General features: G+C 48.5%; 1 protein-coding gene across 9 annotated transcripts in view; it reads right to left on the reverse strand.

The window, feature by feature from the left end:
* Positions 1-20869, reverse strand: part of LOC140425000 (polypeptide N-acetylgalactosaminyltransferase 15-like) — a 94201-nt gene that overhangs the window by 18337 nt on the left and 54995 nt on the right. For 8 of the 9 annotated variants that reach the window (XR_011947741.1, XM_072508762.1, XM_072508763.1 and 5 more), the window contains exons 5-6: positions 12002-12119; positions 1328-1519 (exon numbers count right to left, since the gene is read on the reverse strand). Coding sequence is in view for 8 of the 9 variants with exons in the window: in XM_072508762.1 (XP_072364863.1) it covers positions 1328-1519; positions 12002-12119 (310 nt within the window). In the remaining variant the exon portion in view is untranslated. The remainder of the gene's footprint in view (positions 1-1327; positions 1520-12001; positions 12120-20869) is intronic. The other variant, XM_072508760.1, reaches the window with a different exon arrangement.

The raw sequence follows: 20869 nt of genomic DNA on the forward strand, positions 1-20869 counted from the left end.
CTTGATCGAGAATAGACTGATGGGGCAAGATTGGATTTGTCCTGTTTCTTGAGCACAGGACATACGTGGGTGATTTTCCACATTGCCAGGTAAATATCAAAGTTGTAGCTGTCATGGAACAGATTGGCTAGGGGCATGGCAAGTTCTGGAGCACAATTTTTCATTACTATTTCCAGAATATTGTCAGAGCCCATCGTCTTTGTGGTTTCCCGTATTTCAGCCGTTTCTTGACACCACGTGGAGAGAATCAAATTGGCTGAAGACTGACATCTGTGATGCTGGGGATCTCCAGAAGAGGCCGAGATGGATCATCCACTCGGCACTCCTGGCTGAAGAATGCAACAAGGCTTATCCTTTGTGGAGCCTCCTCCTCCGGTGAGTTGTTTAATTGTCCACCACCATTCATGGCTGGATGCGGCAGGACTGCAGAGATTAGATCTGATCCATTGGTTGTGGGATCAATTAGCTCTGTCTACTACTTGTTGCTTATTCCGTTTGACACTAAAGTAGTTCTGTGTTGTAGTTTCACCAGGTTGACGCCTCGTTTTAAGGTATGCCTGATGTTGCGCCTGGCATACCCTGCTCCACTCTTTCTTGAACCAAGGTTTATCCCCCAGCTTGGTGATAATGGTGGAGTGGGGGATATGCCGGGCCATGAGGTTACAGATTGTGGTTGAGTGCAATTCTGCTGTGGCTGATGGTCCACAGTGCCTCATGGATGCCCAGTCTTGAGTTGCAAAATCTGTTTGAAATCTATTCCATTTAGCACGGTGTTAGTGCCACACAGCACGTTGGAGGGTATCCTCAATGTGAAATTGGGACTTTGTCTCCACAACGACTGTGCTGTGGTCACTTCTACCGATACTGCCATGGACAGATGCATCTGTACCAGGCAGGTCGGTGAGGATGTGGTCTAATATGTTTTACCCGCTTATTGGTTCCCTCACCACCTGCTGCAATCTCAGTTTAGCAGCTTTGTCCTTTAGGACCCAGCTAGCTTGGTCTGTGGTGGTACTACTGAGCCACTCTTGGTGATAGACATTGAAGTTCCCCTATCCAGTATACATTCTGCATGTCTGGTACGGAAAGTCCTTTTATGAAATGGATTAAAATATTCATTTATAAGTGGCTAAAATATGACTATTTTATTTCATAGAATCTTTTTATTTGAGAAAATTAAAGATCCCTGCCAAAGCTACTGGCAAAGTAAGGCCAGAAATCTGGGTCCTGCGCCAAACAATTTCAAGATCCAAATGTGTGTACTTCAGGGAAATATAAAATCACCTGTTTTTTCTTAAACAGGGCAATGTAAAAATGACTCCCTAACCTTCCTGAGCAAATATGCAGGCGTGTCTCGCATGTAGAAAATCTCTTTGAAGGAATCCAGCCAAACCTCTGCAACTCGGATTTTGTTTTTCACCACAATCTCTTCATCTGGGAGGGAATATAGATGATTCCTGTACACGTGACCAACTCTCGAGCAGGGCACAACCTCCAATGAACCACCACAGAGCCAGACCTGGAAGAAGAAATACCATCTAAAATAAACGTGATACTATTTGGTAGCAAAATATTTTGTTTAGAGGTTAACCCACTTTGCTGCTAATAACACCATCATATTTCAAAGTACTGCAATTAAATAGTCTCATGGTATGGTTGGAGCGTACATTCCTTAAAGGTTGCATTTGTTCAGCATTATTAATATTCCTGACCAAAAGCAAGTTACAAAATTTGTTTCAGAGTGTTCAGCACAATATTTTGGCTGGGAAGCCACTTGGCAGAAATTAAAAACCTTTACTGGCCATTTAAGAAGCATAGTTTGCTTTGCATAATTTGGTTGCATTTCTGGGGCTAGATTCTCCGATTCTTAGAAGCTGTGCTCACGCTGTACATACTGATACTGCGTAATGATAGTCACTGACCAAGGTGAGCTCTATGTCAGGCAAAGAGAGCAAGGTCTTGTGCTTTATGGGTTAATGCATGACCTCACTCAATTAACTCTGCAGCACTTGCACACGGTGCTTGAGCTCTCGTGTTGCCTATTGAGCGTGTTTGAATACACTCTGGGTTCGTGGCACAAAATGGACATTAGCAAATTGGCAGCCCATTTTACACTCTCTTTTTCTTCTGCATCATGTTGTTGATTCACTCTTCCTTGTTTGCACTATATTGCCCAAGACTGATTTCATTGTAAGTTTTGTCCCTTTGTCCTGAAATTTAGATCCTTTGTTTTCATTAAGACCAGCACTTCATCATGCCAGAACTTCTGTTCATAAAGATCAGCTAGAATATGCTCCTACACAATTAGTGTTATCTCCCAGCAGCACAGAGTTTAATTCGAGAACATCCAGCTGGCACAGAGTATGCCCCCACACTTCCTGGATGTTGCTAGTTCCGTTCCATGTCACATAATACAGTAACAACTTATACTTATAGTGTCTTTAATGTAATGAAACATCCCAAAATGCTTGCAGGAGAATTATAAAACAAAGTATGATAGCAAACTGCATCGGAGGACCAAAAGCTTGGTCAAAGAGATAGGTTTTAAGGAGTGTTTTAAAGACGGAAAGTGAAGTAGAGAAATGTAGGGAGGGAATTCGAGAGCTTGGGCTCCAGACAACTGAAGGTGTGGCCACCAATGGAGTCATAATTAAAACTATGTATGCACAAGAAGCCAGGACGAAAGTGATGTGGATAAGTCAGAGGGCTGAGGAGCTAAACCGGCTTCAGTTGGCTGGACAGCTGGTTCGTGACACAGAGCGAGGCTAACACTGTGGGTTCAATTCCCGTACTGGCTGAGGTTATTCATCAAGGCCCTGCCTTCTCAAATTTGCCCCTTGCCTGAGGTGTGGTGATCCTTAGATTAAATCACCACCAGTCAGCTCTCCCCCTCAGAGGGGAAAGCAGCCTATAGTCATCTGGCCACTTTACTTGCTAACGTGAATAGCACGTTCATGAACAGATGAGTTGTGAGAAAGGAAGGTTTGCTACTTTCTGTAATAAATAGAATTAATCCTAGTTAAGTGAAAATGAGAGAACTATCAGTGAAACAATTTCTTTGTTTAGTATATAAGGCACCGTTTCACATCAAAAGAGCAAACTGTTTTCTCCAAGTCTCCTTACCACAGCAAATATTTGATTGGTAATGTAACGCTTGTGCCAGCAATAACTGAAAGGTAATGGAAGTTTATATGCAGGTTTTGTTTTCTTTCTAAAGACCTGAGATGGAGAGGGCAGTAGAGCGGAGCTGCTGATTGACTGTTGCGGGGAAGATTTTCATCTGTGCATTGCGGTCACTGCATCCAGAAAGTGTACCTGAGCAAGACACCCTAGGTGTTCAAGTCAAGGCAAGCATCCAGCAGAGGGCAGTAGAGCGGAGCTGCTGATTGGCTGTTGCAGGGAAATTTAGCATCCATGCATTGCGATCACTGCATCCAAAAGGTGGTTTGTGGAGGAGCTGTTGTCAAGTGACAGTTAAACCCAAAGCACTTCTTCAGTGTTTCCCTCCCTACCTCCTCCTCTAACCAAAAAAAAAAGACAATCACTGTAAGGATCCCAGCCGAATAAAGATCAAGAGGGAGACTCAAGGGCAGGTAGAAGTAGAAAGAAGGTGAACCGTGACATCACAGCCTGCAGGTAAGTGATTGGCAGTGACTGGTAAATAGTTTTTCTTTTCCCTGAGGTGTTATCGTGAGGGGCGCAGTGGTTGCTGAATGAGTGCTTGCTGAGAAGGAGAGTAATCTAAAAAAAAACACTGTTGGGAGTGTAACAATGGCAGGCGATTCCAGACCTGTGTTATGCTTCTCTTGCTCAATGTGGGAGTTCAGGGACACGGCCGATGCCCTTGACTCCTTCATGTGTGGGAAGTGTGTCCAGCTGCAGCTCCTGTTAGACCACATGACGGCTCTGGAGCTGCGGATGGACTCACTTTGGAGCATCCGCGATGCTGAGGAGGTCGTGGATAGCACGTTCAGTGAATTGGTCACACCGCAGATTAGGTTTGGTAAGGGAGACAGGGAATGGGTGACCAAAAGGCAGAGAAAGAGCAGGAAGGCAGTGCACATGTCCCCTGCGGTCATCTCCCTCCAAAACAGGTATACCGTTTTGGATACTGTTGGGGGAGATGACTCACCAGGGAAATGCAGTAGTAGCCAGGCTCTTGGCACCGTGGCTGGCTCTGCTGCACAGAAGGGCAGGAAAAAGACTGGCAGGGCTATAGTCATAGAGGATTCAATCGTAAGGGGAGCAGACAGGTGTTTCTGTGGTCGAAAACGAGACTCCCGAATGGTATGTTGCCTCCCGGGTGCTCGGGTCAGGGATGTCTCAGATCGGCTGCAGGACATACTGAAGGGGGAGGGTGAACAGCCAGTTGTCGTGGTGCATATAGGCACTAACGATATAGGTAAAAAATGGGATGAGGTCCTACAATCAGAATTTAGGGAGTTAGGAGATAAGTGAAAAAGTAGGACCTCAAAGGTAGTAATCTCAGGATTGCTACCAGTGCCACGAGACAGTCAGAGTAGAAATTCAAGAATAGTCAGAATGAATACGTGGCTTGAGAGATAGTGCAGGAGGGAGGGGTTCAGATTTTGGGGACATTGGAACCAGTTCTGGGGGTGGTGGGACCATTACAAATCGGATGGTCTACACCTGGGCAGGACTGGAATCAATGTCCTAGGGGGTGCTTTTGCTAACACTGTTGGGGAGGTTTTAAATTAATGTGGCAGGGGGATGGGAACCAGATTAGGAAATTAGAGGTCAGTAAAGAGGCAGCAACTAAAGCCAGTAAGGTACTAGATAATAAACTCAATGTGACTAAGGGGAAGAGAAGACAGGGTAGAGATGATGAACGCAAAGGGACAGGTGGTCTGAGGTGCATTTGTTTCAGTGCGAGAAGTGTAGCAGGTAAGGCAGATGAATTTAGGGCTTGGATTAGTACCTGGGAATATGATGTTATTGGTATTACTGAGACTTGGTTGAGGGAAGGGCAAGTCTGGCAACTAAATATCCCAGGGTATAGATGCTTCAGGAGGGATAGAGAGGGAGGTAAAAGGGGTGGAGGAGTTGCATTACTGGTCAGAGATGACATCACAGCTGTGATTAAGGAGGGTACAATGGAGGATTCGAGCACTGAGGCAATATGGGTAGAGCTAAGAAATAGGAAGGGTGCAGTAACATTGTTGGGACTTTACTACAAGCCTACAAAAGCGAGCGTGAAGTAGAGGTACAAATATGTAGACAGATTATAGAAATAGGGTGGTCGTGATGGGAGATTTTAACTTCCCCTACATTGAATGGGACTCATGTAGTGTTGGAGGCGTAGATGGAGCAGAATTTGTAAGGAGCATCCAGGAGAGTTTTTTAGAGCAGTATGTAAATAGTCCAACTCGGGAAGCGGCCATACTGGACCTGGTATTGGGGAATGACCCCGGCCAGGTGGTTGAAGTTTCAGTCGGTGATTACTTTGGGAATAGCGATCACAATTCCGTAAGTTTTAGAATACTCATGGACAAAGACGAGAGTGGTCCTAAAGGAAGAGTGCTAAATTGGGGAAAGGCCAAGTATAACAAAATTCGTCAGGAGCAAGGGAATGTGGATTGGGAGCAGCTGTTTAAGGGTAAATCCACATTTGAAATGTGGGAGTCTTTTAAGGAAAGATTGATTAGAGTGCAGGACAGACATGCCCCTGTGAAAATGAGGGATAGAAATGGCAAGATTAGGGAACCATGGATGACGGGTGGAATTGTGAGACTAGCTAAGATGAAAAAGGAAGCGTACATAAGATCTAGGCGACTTAAAACTGATGAAGCTTTGGAGGAATATCGGGAAAGTAGGACAAATCTCAAATGCGCAATAAAGAGGGCTAAAAGAGGTCATGAAATCTTTGGCTAACAGAGTTAAGGAAAATCCCAAAGCCATTTATTCGTATATAAGGAGCAAAAGGGTAACTAGAGAAAGGATTGGCCCACTCAAAGTCAAAAGAGGGAATTTATGCGTGGAGTCAGAGGAAATGGGTGAGATTCTTAATGAGTACTTTGCATCGGTATTCACCAAGGAGAGGGACATGACAGATGTTGAGGCTAGGGATGGATGTTTAAATGCTCTGGGTCAAGTCGGCTTAAGGAAGGGGGAAGTTTTGGGTATTCTAAAAGGCATTAAGGTGGACAAGTCCCCAAGTCCGGATGGGATCTATCCCAGGTTACTGAGGGAAGCAAGGGATGAAATAGCTGGGGCCTTAACAGATATCTTTGCAGCATCCTTGAGCGCGGGTGAGGTCCCGGAGGACTGGAGAATTGCTTATGTTGTCCCTTTGTTTAAGAAGGGTAGCAGGGTTAATCCAGGAAATTATAGACCTGTGAGCTTGATGTCAGTGGTAGGCAAACTGTTGGAGAAGATACTGAGGGATAGAATCTATTCACATTTGGAGGTTGGACCCCAGTCCAACGCCGGCATCTCCACAACATATACGGTCAATGGAAGAGTCCTGGGGAAAATTGATGTACAGCGAGATCTGGGAGTTTAGGTCCATTGTACCCTGAAGGTGGCAACGCAGGTCGATAGAGTGATCAAGAAGGCATACAGCATGCTTGCCTTCATCGGATGGGGTATTGAGTACAAGAGTCGGCAGGTCATGTTACAGTTGTATAGGACTTTGGTTAGGCCACATTTGGAATACTGCGTGCAGTTCTGGTCGCCACCTTACCAGAAGGATGTGGATGCCTTAGAGAGGGTGCAGAGGAGGTTCACCAGGATGTTGCCTGGTATGGAGGGTGCTAGCTATGAAGAAAGGTTGAGTAGATTAGGATTGTTTTCGTTGGAAAGACGGAGGTTGAGCCTGATTGAGGTCTACAAAATTATGAGAGGTATGGACAGGGTGGATAGCAACAAGCTTTTTCCAAGAGTGGGGGTGTCAATTACAAGGGGGGTCACGATTTCAAGGTGAGAGGGGGAAAGTTTAAGGGAGATGTGCGTGGAAAGTTTTTTACGCAGAGGGTGGTGGGTGCCTGGAACGCTTTGCCAGCGGAGGTGGTAGAGGCAGGCACAATAGCATCATTTAAGATGAATCTAGACAGAGATATGAACGGGCGGGGAACAGAGGGAAGTAGATCCTTGGAAAATAGAAGACAGGTTTAGATAAAGGATCTGGATCGGCGCAGGCTGGGAGGGCCGAAGGGCCTGTTCCTGTGCTGTAATTTTCTTTGTTCTTTGTTCTTTTTAGAATACAGAAGAGCGAAGTGAGTAAAAAATGAAAACATTTGGACTAAGATGAAAATGTTGCCAAACATTTAGTTCTATTTTAGCACCTTCAAAAAGCTGCACTGTGGACTGCCGGGACCTGGGTTCTGCCACTCTCAACTCACAATCTACACAGCTTACTTAAGGAATCAGTCTAACTTGCCAGAGTTATTTTTCTGTCATCCCAATGGTACATTAGGCTGATGCAACATGATGCTTAATGGGTAAATTCACTGCCAGTTATACAAGTCAGATACTCTCAGGTCCAATTGCTGGTCCATGTTAAATTTAACATTCTCACTTGCTGTGTACCACTATTCCTGGGGTAAAGAAGGGAACAATATCAATTATGATTTCCGTTATTGAATAAGACCTACTCAATCCTGGTGGAAGGTTTAGTAAAGTATGTTCTAAGCATCTAATTGGGCTTGCCTGTAATGCCCTCTATGATCAAATAACTTGTTTGCCTCTAATGGGCAAAGTACCAAGAGATGGTATCAAGAGCAGCACGGTGGCACAGTGGTTAGCACTGCTACCTCACAGCGCCAGGGACCCTGGTTCAATTCTGGCTTCTGTCTGTGTGGAGACTGCATGTTCTCCCTGTGTCTGTATGGGTTTCCTCCCACAGTCCAAAGATGTGCAGGTTAGGTGGGTTGACCATTCTAAATTGCCCCTCAGTGTAAATGTGGGGTTACGGAGATAGGGTGGGGGAGTGGGCCTAGGTAGAGTGCTCTTTCAGAAGGTTGGTGCAAATCAATGGGCCAAATGTCCTCCTTCTGCACCGTTGGAATTCTATGCTACTGCCAGTGGAGCTATGCTCCAATATGGAGAAAAGGGAAAAGGATTGTGGAGAGGGAAAGGAAGAATACCCTTCTCACCGGTTATTGGTTTGGGCAGGATAAATTTATTCACGGTCTTGGAAAAAAGGAGTAGGAGGAGAAGGGAAAGGTTTATACACTTATTTTTGTTCAATTCAATATCAGAAACCTGTGATAAAGACAGAACTGAACACAGGTCAACAGAGAGGGAAAAATGAAAAAATGAGCTGAATTTATATTTTAAACTAAGTTATCCAATTCATAATTTTCTCCTTTATATTGTTTTATTAAATATTCAAATTAAATCACAGCATTTACTGTTCATTTTAAAATATGAGGTCATACACTTGAAATTACGTTCCTTTTTGTGCTTTTTTGGGTTAATGGGCTTGCGCTGAATGTTTACAGTACACATTCCCTACCTAATAGCATAGTGGGTGCACCTACACCGTAGGGGCTGCCGCGGTTCAAGGTGGCAACTGAGCACCACCTTCTCAAGGGCAAAAAGTGATGGACAATAAAAGCTGCCCTAGCCTGCGACACCCACATCCCATGAAAGAATAAAAAAAAAAGAGGCTATTTGTGTCAGTACCAGCTCTTTCCTACAGCACTTCAAACCGAACCCTGCTGCCTCATACGGTCCCCAAATCCCCAGTAGTCTTCCTATACATCAATTATTTATTCACCTTTTCTTGGTCTCTGCCTCAAACACTCCCAGTGGCAATATATCTTGGGCTGGATTCTCTGAAAATGGGGCTATTTCCTCACGCTGGCGTAATAACGCAGGCGTTGCACTCCCGAGTTTCCTGGAAAAAAACCCACGATTCACTTACCTTCAGGGGGCTGGTAGGAACCCAGAGTAATTCACACTCACGTGGTAATATAGATTCCAGCTGAGAGTGTCTTTAACTGGCTGCTAGTGCTGTGAGCCACTCAATCCAGAAGCCGAAACAGCCCACCACAGCAGCATTTTCTCTTCGTTTCACTTCCTGCTGCACCATCTGCAAGTTCCAAGATGGTGGTCCTCAGGTTTTATTAGCAGACCAGCTTCGACCCTCCCTGTGTTATTGTGGAAATCCCTCTCAATCATTCTGGACCAGAACATTCAGGTTTTGCTTCCTCTCCCGGTAATCATTGATCCTGTTGTAATTGTGGTTGCTATCCCTGTGTTAACCCCTGAGTCGTTTGAGGTGACTGTGTCTATGCCCCATGTAGACCTTACCCCTTCCCATCTTGAGGCCTACTGTACCATCACCTATGGGGACCACCTCCTCCTTGAGATCCAGCGCGTGCCCTTACACTACCTGCTCTCCAACTGCAAGTTTAAGAGTCTCCCCTGGATGTGACTGTACCATCTGCAGCCGAGTACTATTCCATAAACCCTCCAGACTGCTGTGCGTGAGTTAATGACTATGCCCTGTGCACACTATGCTGGGCATCACTAACAGTGCACAGATATGTCTTCCCCTCCTTGGACTTGGACAAGGCCTGCCTTTGGAAACTCAATAATGAAACTGGACTGTCAGAGGATACAGCAGGATTTAGATCATTTGGAGACTTGGGCGGCGAGATGGCAGATGGAGTTTAATCCGGACAGATGTGAGGTAATGCATTTTGGAAGGTCTAATACAGGTAGGGAATATACAGTGAATGGTAGAACCATCAATAGTATTGACAGTCAGAGAGATCTTGGTGTACTGGTCCACAGGTCACTGAAAGGAGCAACACAGGTTGAGAAGGTAGTCAAAAAGTCATATGGCATGCTTGCCTTCATTGGCCGGGGCACTGAGTATAAGAATTGGCAAGTCATGTTGCAGCTGTATAGAACCTTAGTTCAGCCACACTTGGAGTATAGTATTCAATTCTGGTCGCCACACTACCAGAAGGATGTGGAGGCTTTAGAAAGGGTGCAGAAGAGATTTACCAGGATGTTGCCTGGTATGGAGGTTGAATAAACTCGGTTTGTTCTCACTGGACTGACGGAGGTTGGGGGGGCGGCGACCTGATAGAGGTCTCCAGATTATGAGGGGCATAGACAGGGTGGATAGTCAGAGACTTTTTCCCAGGGTAGAGGGGTCAATTACTAGGGGGCATAGGTTTAAGGTGCGAGGGGCAAGGTTTAGAGGAGATGTATGAGTTAAGTTTTTACACAGAGGGTAATGGGTGCCTGGAACTCGCTGCTGGAGGAGGTGGTGGAAGCAGGGACGATAGTGACGTTTAAGGGGCATCTTGACAAATACATGAATAGGATGGGAATAGAGGGATACGGACCCCGGAAATGTGGAGGATTTTAGTTTAGACGGGCAGCATGGTCGGCACAGGCTTGGAGGGCTGAAGGGCCTGTTCCTGTGCTGTACTTTTCTTTGTTCTTTGAAAGCTGAAGCACTTCGTCACTCCAAAATCCTCCCACTCTGGTGTTGACTCACCTATGTCCTTCTGCAAGAGACTCTCTCCCAATTCTGGCCTGTCATAATGTGCACCCATGCACATCATGAGGTAAAAACAGGCAGTGACAGACAGCCAGGTGAGCCAATCAACATACAGAAAAGAACACAACCAATCACCAGACAGAACACCAGAGGGGGGCTTCCAACTATAAAACACACAAGGCATCAACACTCCGCCTCCTTCCATTGGTGACAACTGTAGTGACAGTCATGGTGTATATACCAGTCAGCACCTTCTACACCTGGATGAGAGCTAGCCTGGTCTAGTAAGTTAGTGTTAGTACACTTAGACTAGTAAAGTGTCAACCCACAGCCAGCTGTGTACATTGTTACAGAAGTTCAATAAATCGTATTGAACCAACGCCTACATTTGGTGTATGCTTTACCGTTCATCTGCATCCTGTTGCAGTCCGTGTTACCCCTGGGTGAATAACACAACATGGCCCAGAGGACTCTGCTCAACCGCCCACACCCCCCCCCCCGCCCCAAACACACACCCCATCATGTGTCTGAGGAGGAGGAGGCATGTGGGAGGGGCAAGGGACAGATTCCAGTGTTAAACTCAAGAGCTAAAATCTCTCTGGCTTTCATTTACCTACTGAGGCTCAGACTCTCAACTAACCCTTAATTCCTGTCAGGCAGGCAGGCAGGAACAGGAGTTTGAAAGCAGGAGTGACTGTCAGGCATCCATGGGAGCAGTCCTTGGCAGAAATGATCGTGAATTGGACAAGGAGAAGCCCGAGTGAGGGACTGAGCTCATTTGGTTAATTTTTCAATTAAAAAAAGCTCTTATTGGACCTGTTCCGGCATCTTGAACCTGCACCCCGCAGATATGTACTGCTGGTGACCATTTCCGTGCTCAAGCCTCTGGTTAATGCGACATAACCAGAGCCCATTTCGCCTATTTAGAGAGGGTTATGGGACTTGGAGAGTGTGTGCTTGCAACGCACAATTTAAAATTGTGTGGAGAGACAGGTGGGTACGTTTCCCACCCCACTTTAGCTTCTGTCCACTAACTGCCTGGTACTTCCTTGGTGGGGAGTTAAAATTGCTGTTCCTTGTCTTTGAATTATGTCATTGTGGGGCAGCATGTGGATGAGGAAGGTGGGGGCAGCGGCCACGCAGAGATCGTTGAGGGGTTCCAGAGGAAGCAGCATGAAATTAAGAAGAGAAACGATTGCTGATGATGCTCCGGTTAAGAGCAATAATTTGGTATTAATTATGTCAGATAACTAAGCTACATGATAAATGTTAATGCCTGATATCTTAGAAACTTCATGTTATAGTCAATCCCTTTGCTTCAGAGCAGACGAGTCATCACACTATCATTTGAAAGTATCAATATTATTGAAAATATTTCAGATATTACAGCAAAATGAGGAAATCAGTGTTTCAAAGCCTTCAGAACTCCAGTGCTATGATGTAGCACAGCGTGCTCAAGACTAATGCACCAGATATCAATCAGACTGGAGAGTTCTGACATACTGATGAAAACCTTACCCTGAGAGATAGTTCCACATTTTCTGTTCCCCACATCACCATTGCAGGATCATATGCACCAATATTTTGGAAATAATTCCGGTTGATTCCGAGCACTCCTCCAGATACAACCGGGCTCCTGAAATAAGAACAGGGACAGAGTGGAATCATGCTTAATTAAGGTAATGAATTAAAGAAATGGCCAGTGATGACTTTCTTCTATAATTTATAGGTGGTCAATATTGCCGACTTGACTATTTTTCATACAGTTTCAACAGTACAACTGGGGCGATTTAATGAAAAAGAAAGAGTAATGTTTTGCATGTGTTTAGTGGGCTGTTTCTCAGCATCTGCTAGGACCTCGCTATTAAATGGGACATTTTTTCGGACCTCAGCGAGGAACTCCCCGCCAAGACTGCACTTACATTCATTCCCTGCACTGATGAGCAGATCTCAGGAAGAGATCAGGACGTCAGTTTAAAATGCCATCCCAATCTCTTGACATTCCACCCCCAACACCCCAACGTACTGATTAGGGGGTCTTCGAGCCCCCCCCCCCCTCACCCCACCTCATAAGGGCAATGCACCCCTGGGTCCGATCCCAGGCATGGGTAAACTGACACCCAAGCACCTTGGCACTCCAGTGCCCCTGCCAGCCTGGTTGTGCCACATGGGCACCCTGGTTGTGCAAGGGTGGCACTGCCAGGGTGCCAGGCTGGCATCAGGGGTGCCAGGGTACCACCCTGGTCAGAGACCGACCATCAGGTAGCCTCTAATTACCTGGGAGACCCCGCTAAGTGTCATTACTCCTGGTCGACGTTTGTGGAAACCATTGCTGAATGGCGTCACAGTGAGGTCTCCCTGGTGCGGGCCTTCGATTCGGTGCCTTGGGATACTCTGGCCTTGATATATTCAACCGAGGCCAACTGCTCACCTGAATATGCAAATCTGGATCCTGCCTAGTGAGGCATCTCATGAGATTTACCAGCCTCGTCACGTTGCTTCGTCAGGCATGATGAGGCCACACAATCAAGTCCAACAAAGCCATATTCAGAGCAAATCTCCTGTTACTCTGTCCCATCAATATGCCATGGTCCCAGATTTAGAACAGTATCCTTATTGTACCAGTAAACATTTTTACACTTTCCACAAAGATTATCCTTACTGACATGGTGGTACAGTGGTTAGCACTGTTGCCTCACAGCGCCAGGGTCCCAGCTTCGATTCAGACCTCGGGTGACTGTCTGCGTGGAGATGCATGTTCTTCCCGTGTCTGCGGGGGTTTCCTCCGGGTACTCCGGTTTCCTCCCACAGACCAAAGATGTGCAGGTTAGGTGAATTGACCATGCTAAATTGCCCAAAGGTCCGGTGGGGCTAGGAGTGGGGGATTGGGCCTAGGTTGGGTGCTCTTTCGGAACAAGGGCTGGTGCAGACTCGATGAGCCAAATGGCCTCCTTCTGCACTGTAAGGATTCTATGGTTCTATGATAATGAAAAATTGCAAATTAAATGAAAGGTAAGAGTTAGTTGGCTTTGTGAATTCAGTAGAAGCTGGGGTGGGGGGAGACAGTGATAGCTAGTATGGCTGTCCATTTAATGTTTATTTTTAGGTCACTTACAAGGGCTACAAGGATTATGGTTCCTCATTTAAGGAATAAACATTTGATAGATTCCAGATAGGTGAATCAACACATTACTTGTACGTCTTTCAATTTAGTGCTGCATACTGTATTCATGCTCATAATATGACCTTTTCTACAATGCGGACTGGGTATCCCGCTTTGTGAACAGCTCCATTCTGTCTGCAAGCATGACCCCGAGCTTCCAGTTATCTGTCCTTTTACATGGCCAGCTGCAATGTTTTCATGAAGCTCATGGAAGAGCACCTCATCTTTCATCTGGGCACTTTACAGCTTTCTGCACTCAATACTGAGGACAACAGTTTTATATCATTAAAGCAGAATACTGCAGATGCTGGGAATCTGAAATAAAAACAGGAAATGCTGAAAAGACTCAGGAGGTCCAGCTGCATCCGTGGAGAGAGAAACTGCTAACATTTTGTTCTGTAAGATTCATCTTCAGAGCTGAAAAAGGGACAGAAATACAAGTTGTTGTTGTTAAAGTGGACAGAAGGGCTGCCCCCGGAATGGATACACACGATCCATGGGTTGGCATGGTGGTGCCGTGAGCGGTTGCCCCCGCCTGGTTACCCCTCAGGGACCGCCCCCCCACGGTGGCCCACCCCTGCGCACTCTCCACCCCTCCCCAACCGCACCCCCCACCCGCCGAGCACTGAGGTGACAAGCCTGTGAGCTCTTTGCCTGTGAGCAAAGATGCTACTCAGCTCCTCGGCTCCACACAGAAACTCTTCCGCCAGGTTCACGTTTTTCGAAAAGGAGTACTAATCGGCGCCAGCGAGAACATTTGCTGGGGAGGCCACTGAATGACGGGAGACGTTTGGATATAGGGTTGTTCTCGTTGATTGTATGGAAAAGGGGCTTAAGTGGTGATAATTGGTTTCTCGCCACTCCACGGTGAGATGCCGCTTTCACCTATGGGAGCGTGTTGGTGGCATCGCAAACTGTTTGGTGCTCGGTGCAGATCTTGTTTTTGGCCTCTCCCGCTATTCACCAGCTTTGTTATGCTTGAGCTCGAATGCAACGAGGCCGGAGAAGCATTGTTGCCTCATGGCGCCGAGGTCCCAGGCTCGATCCCGTCTCTGGGTCACTGTCTGTGTGGAGTTTGCACATTCTCCCCGTGTTTGCGTGTGTTTCACTCCCACAACCCAAAGATGTGCAGGGTAGGTGGATTGGCCACGCTAAACTGTCCCTAAAATTGGAAAAAATGAATTGGGAAATCTAAATTTTAAAAAAAGTTTAGAAAACGAGACCGGAGAATCGTGCCCCATGAATCCAAAAATATAACCTTTTGAAAATTTGTTTTACAATTTTCCTCACTAATTTTCTGAAGATATTGACTCTTGCTGGGAGATAGGTGTGTTTATGCCACAGTACTTTGCCCCGTAGCCACGGTAGTCTTAGGATATTCAATTATGTACAGAATCATAGCCAAGGCTGATCCTCTCCTCATGTGATGCACATACACATGCAGCTGAATTCTCCGTGCCTGAGATTATGTGCTGACACCGGGGCAGGATTCATGGCTTCCACAACAGCAAAACTGGGGCCGGACCTGGACTGATTCAGCGACTGTTAAGGGGCTAGCACAGGCACCACGTGGAACACAATCGATTCCAATGAGAAACGATGCAGGTGTAGTACCCTCAATAACGACGCAAGAGAGTAGAACAGTAAAGAAGGCTTTAATAAGGCGGAGTCACCCAGGGTTCCAAGCCCGGTCTTAAGGGGGACATCACCTTACATGATGATAAGGGTACAATAACACAGTAACCATTCATCACATTCACCCCCTGTTTAAAAAAAACGCAAAGTCCGGCGGGGGTGAAGTGGAATCACAAATCTATTCGTTTTGGCAGCCTGATCGTCCTCGTCGACCTCCTCAGCTCAGGTGGTGGTGCGGCGGCCACGGACGTCTTAGGTGAGGGTACATCCGGGAGCACGGTGGTCGGAGCTTTGGTCCGGGTCGGGGCGCAGGGGGGATAGCTGGGGCTGGGAGAAGTGGTGCCGGTGCCGGCGGGGTGTGTGGAGTGGGGGGCGCTAGGTGGCGCGTGCGGTCGGTGTCCACCGATGGAGAGGGGAACCGTGGGGGGGGGGCGGGGGGGCATCAGTGGGTGCCAGGTCCCACAGGGAAACCGTGTCTTGTCTGCTGTTGGGGTGCTCGATGTAGGCATGTCGGGGTTTGCATGGAGTAATTGGATCCTCTCGACCAGGGGGTTCTTTTTATGGCTCCTTGCATGTCTCCGGAGAAGAACAGGTCCCGGAGTCGTCAGCCAAGGTGGAATCGAGACCCCTGAGGTGGACTTCCTTGGGAAGACAAACAAGCGGTTGTGAGGGGTCTCATTCGTGGACATGCAGAGGAACGACCTAATGGAATGTAGGGCATCGGGTAGGACGTCCTGCCAGCGGGTGGTTGGGAGACCTCTCGACCGTAGGGCCAGGAGGACAGCCTTCCAAACTGTTGCGTTCTCCCTCTCCACCTGCCCGTCTCCCCGCGGGTTATAACTGGTCATTCTGCTCGAGGCGATGCCCTTGCTGAGCAGATACTGACGCAGCTCTTCGCTCATGAACAATGTACCCCGGTTTCTGTCGCTATAAGCAGGGAAACCAAACAGGGTGAAGATGCTGTGCAGTGCCTTAATCACGGTGGCTGAGGTCATGTCGGGACAGGGGACAGCGAATGGGAAACGGGAGAACTCATCGGTGACGGTTAGGTATTGCGGTTGGTGGACGGGTGGGGACCTTTGAAGTCCACGCTTGGTCGCTCAAAAGGGCCCTGAGGCCTTTAGAGGCGAGCCGGTAGAAGTGCGGTTTGCACTCTGCGCAGATCTGGCAAGCCCTGGTCATGGCCTTGACCTCCTTGGTGGAGTAAGGTAGGTTGCGGGACTTGATAAAGTGGGCGAGCCGGGTAACCCCCGGGTGACAGAGGTCATTGTGGATGGCCCGCAGGCCATCCTCCGCGTTGGCGCACGTGCCGCGGGACAGGGCATCTGGAGGCTCGTTGAGCTCCCCTGTACGATACTTGATATCGTACGTGTAGGTGAAGAGTTCGATCCTCCACCTCAAAATGTTATCAGTTTTAATTTTGCCCCGTTGTGCGTTATCAAAGATGAAGGCTACCGCCTGTTGGTCGGTAACAAGGGTGAACCTCCTACCGGCTAGGTATTTCCTCAGGTGCTGCACGGCCTCCACAATGGCTTGTTGCCTCCTTTTCGACTGCAGAGTGCCAAATCTCGGAGGCGGTAAGGGTCCGGGAGAAGAAAGCTACTGGCCTGCCTGCTTGGTTGAGGGTAGCAGCCAGGACGATGTCTGACGCATCACTCTCTACCTGGACAGGGATGGTTTCGTCCACCGCGTGCATAGCGGCCTTGATGATGTCGGCCTTGATACGGCTGAAGGCCGGCCGGGCCTCAGCCGTCAGGGGAAATGCCGTGGTCTTTATGAGTGGGCGGGCTTTGTCTGCATATTTGGGGACCCATTGGGCGTAATAGGAGGTAAGCCCCAAGCACCGTTTGAGGGCCTTGAGCCTACGGGGGAGGGGAGGCTCCTTAACGGGGCGTATGCGGTTGGGGTCGGGACCTAGGACCCCGTTTTCCATGACGTAGCCGAGGATGGCCAGCCGGGTGGTGTGGAAAACGCATTTTTCCTTGTTATAGGTCAGGTTGAGGGCTCGGGCGGTCTGGATGAACTTTTCAAGGTTTGCGTCATGGTCCTGCTGATCATGGCCGCAGATGGTGACATTGTCCAAGTACGGGTATGTAGCCCGCAAGCCGTACTGGTCCACCATTTGGTCCATTGTCCTCTGGAAGGCAGGTTCATATGGACTTCCCCCGTCACATCCTGATGTGGAGCCAGAGGAAATGGGCGAGGTACTAAATGAATACTTTGCATCAGTATTCACCAAAGAGAAGGAATTGGTAAATGTTGAGTCTGGAGAAGGGGGTGTAGATAGCCTGGGTCACATTGTGATCCAAAAAGACGAGGTGTTGGGTGTCTTAAAAAATATTAAGGTAGATAAGTCCCCAGGGCCCGATGGGATCTACCCCAGAATACTGAAGGAGGCTGGAGAGGAAATTGCTGAGGCCTTGACAGAAATCTTTGGATCCTCGCTGTCTTCAGGGGATGTCCCGGAGGACTGGAGAATAGCCAATGTTGTTCCTCTGTTTAAGAAGGGTAGCAAGGATAATCCCGGGAACTACAGGCCGGTGAGCCTTACTTCAGTGGTAGGGAAATTACTGGAGAGAATTCTTCGAGACAGGATCTACTCCCATTTGGAAGCAAATGGACGTATTAGTGAGAGGCAGCACGGTTTTGTGAAGGGGAGGTCATGTCTCACTAACTTGATAGAGTTTTTCGAGGAGGTCACTAAGATGATTGATGCAGGTAGGGCAGTAGATGTTGTCTATATGGACTTCAGTAAGGCCTTTGACAAGGTCCCTCATGGTAGACTAGTACAAAAGGTGAAGTCACACGGGATCAGGGGTGAGCTGGCAAGGTGGATACAGAACTGGCTAGGCCATAGAAGGCAGGGAGTAGCAATGGAGGGATGCTTTTCTAATTGGAGGGCTGTGACCAGTGGTGTTCCACAGGGATCAGTGCTGGGACCTTTGCTCTTTGTAGTATATATAAATGATTTGGAGGAAAATGTAACTGGTCTGATTAGTAAGTTTGCAGACGACACAAAGGTTGGTTGAATTGCGGATAGCGATGAGGACTGTCGGAGGATACAGCAGGATTTAGATTGTCTGGAGACTTGGGCGGAGAGATGGCAGATGGAGTTAAATCCGGACAAATGTGAGGTAATGCATTTTGGAAGGTCTAATGCAGGTAGGGAATATACAGTGAATGGTAGAACCCTCAAGAGTATTGAAAGTCAAAGAGATCTAGGAGTACAGGTCCACAGGTCATTGAAAGGGGCAACACAGGTGGAGAAGGTAGTCAAGAAGGCATACGGCATGCTTGCCTTCATTGGCCGGGGCATTGAGTATAAGAATTGGCAAGTCATGTTGCAGCTGTATAGAACCTTAGTTAGGCCACACTTGGAGTATAGTGTTCAATTCTGGTCGCCACACTACCAGAAGAATGTGGAGGCTTTAGAGAGGGTGCAGAAGAGATTTACCAGAATGTTGCCTGGTATGGAGGGCATTAGCTATGAGGAGCGGTTGAATAAACTCGGTTTGTTCTCACTGGAACGAAGGAGGTTGAGGGGAGACCGGATAGAGGTATACAAAATTATGAGGGGCATAGACAGAGTGGATAGTCAGAGGCTTTTCCCCAGGGTAGAGGGGTCAATTACTAGGGGGCATAGGTTTAAGGTGAGAGGGGCAAGGTTTAGAGTAGATGTACGAGGCAAGTTTTTTACGCAGAGGGTAGTGGGTGCCTGGAACTCGCTACCGGAGGAGGTGGTGGAAGCAGGGACGATAGTGACATTTAAGGGGCATCTTGACAAATACATGAATAGGATGGGAATAGAGGGATACGGACCCAGGAAGTGTCGAAGATTGTAGTTTAGTCGGGCAGCATGGTCGGCACGGGCTTGGAGGGCCGAAGGGCCTGTTCCTGTGCTGTACATTTCTTTGTTCTTTGTTCTTTGACCCCATTTGTGACGCCGAAGGGGACCCTGAGGAAGTGGAAGAGCTGGCTGGCTGCTTCGAAAGCAGTATCGGGGCGGTCTTTCAGTCGGATAGGGAGCTGCTGGTAGGCGGATTTGAGATCAACAGTGGAAAATACCCGGTATTGAGCGATCCGATTGACCATTTCTGTTATGCTGCGTGAAGCGGTTTATGGTCTGGCTATAGTCCACGACCATCCGTTTCTTTGCCCCGTACCGTACTACCACCACTTGTGCTCTCCAGGGGCTGCTGCTAGCCTCGATGACCCCCTCTCCCAGTAAACGCTGGACCTCTGACTTGATGAAAGTCATGTCTTGGGCACTGTACCGCCGGCTCTTGGTGGCGATGGGCTTACAGTCGGGAGTGAGGTTCGCGAATAGAGAGGTGGGTGAGACTTTCAGTGTCGCAAGGCTGCATACCATGAGGGGGGGCCAAGGGTCCACCGAACTTCAGTGTCAAGCTTCGGTGGCTGCACTGGAAATCCAGCCCGAGCAGCAGGGGGGCGCAGAGGTGAGGGAGTATATAAAGTTTGAAACGAGCGTATTCGGCGCCCGAGAGCGAGAGGTCCGCAATACAATATCCCTTGATTTGGACCGAGTGGGACCCGGAGGCGTGGGCTATAGTTTGGGACGCGGGATGGGTGCGCAAGGTGCAGCGCCTTACTGCTTCTGGGTGTATAAAGCTCTCCGTGCTCCCGGAGTCTAAGAGGCAGGGAGTGTCGCGCCCGTTGACCTGGACCTGCATCATGGAATTCTGCAGGTGCTTTGGCCGCGTTTGGTCGAGGATGTTTGCTCCCAGTTGCGGGTAGTCCGATTCCTCAGCCGAGTTGGATTCACAAAAAGGCCGCCGCCGTCGGTCGCACGAGTCGGATCGAGAAGATGGCCGCCGCCAAGATGGCCACCCCCATGATTCGCACAAGGCAGATGACGTGTCAGAAGGCGGCGTGTCTGGTCAGTGCACAGTCGCGTTGCGAGGCCTGCGGGCCTGTGAGCATGATTTTCGGCTTGATGATCTTTTTGCTTCTGGGCCTTGGGCCTAGCCAGGCAGACCCTCGCGAAATGCCCCTTCTTCCCGCAGTCGCTGCAGATGATGGAGCGGGCTGGGCAGCGTGGACGTGGGTTCTGGCCCTGCCCACAGAAATAGCACGGTGTTTGGGCGGATCGCCGCGCGGCGCAGGCCCGTAGCGTGGCCGAGTCTGGGGAAGTCCGAGGGGGGCTCACAGGGTCCGCGGGGTACATGCCTAAATTGTGGCGGGCCACTTCCAGCGAGGTGGCGAGTGTTACTGTGACCTGGAGGCCTTTTGCTCCATTTTCGAGGAGTTGCTGCCGGATATAGGTCGGACGGATGCCGGACACGAAAGCGTCTCGGATGTGCAGGTTCATATGGACTTCCCCGTCACATCCTGATGACTGCAGTTCCTGGTGAGCGCAATGAGCTTTTCCACGAATTCGTCTAGCGTTTCCCCTGAGCGCTGCCGGTAGGTAGAGAGCAGATGCCGGGCATGTACCTCGTTTATGGGTTTGAAGAACCGCTTGCGTAGGATCTGGACCGCCTCGTCGTAAGTAGTCGCCTTCTCGATCGTGGCGGGGATTCTGTGACTCACCCGGGCGTGGAGCACAGCAGGATTCGCTGGTTTTGTGA

The sequence above is a fragment of the Scyliorhinus torazame genome, chromosome 6 (genome assembly GCF_047496885.1).
Source record: "Scyliorhinus torazame isolate Kashiwa2021f chromosome 6, sScyTor2.1, whole genome shotgun sequence".
Classification (NCBI taxonomy): Eukaryota; Metazoa; Chordata; class Chondrichthyes; order Carcharhiniformes; family Scyliorhinidae; genus Scyliorhinus; species Scyliorhinus torazame.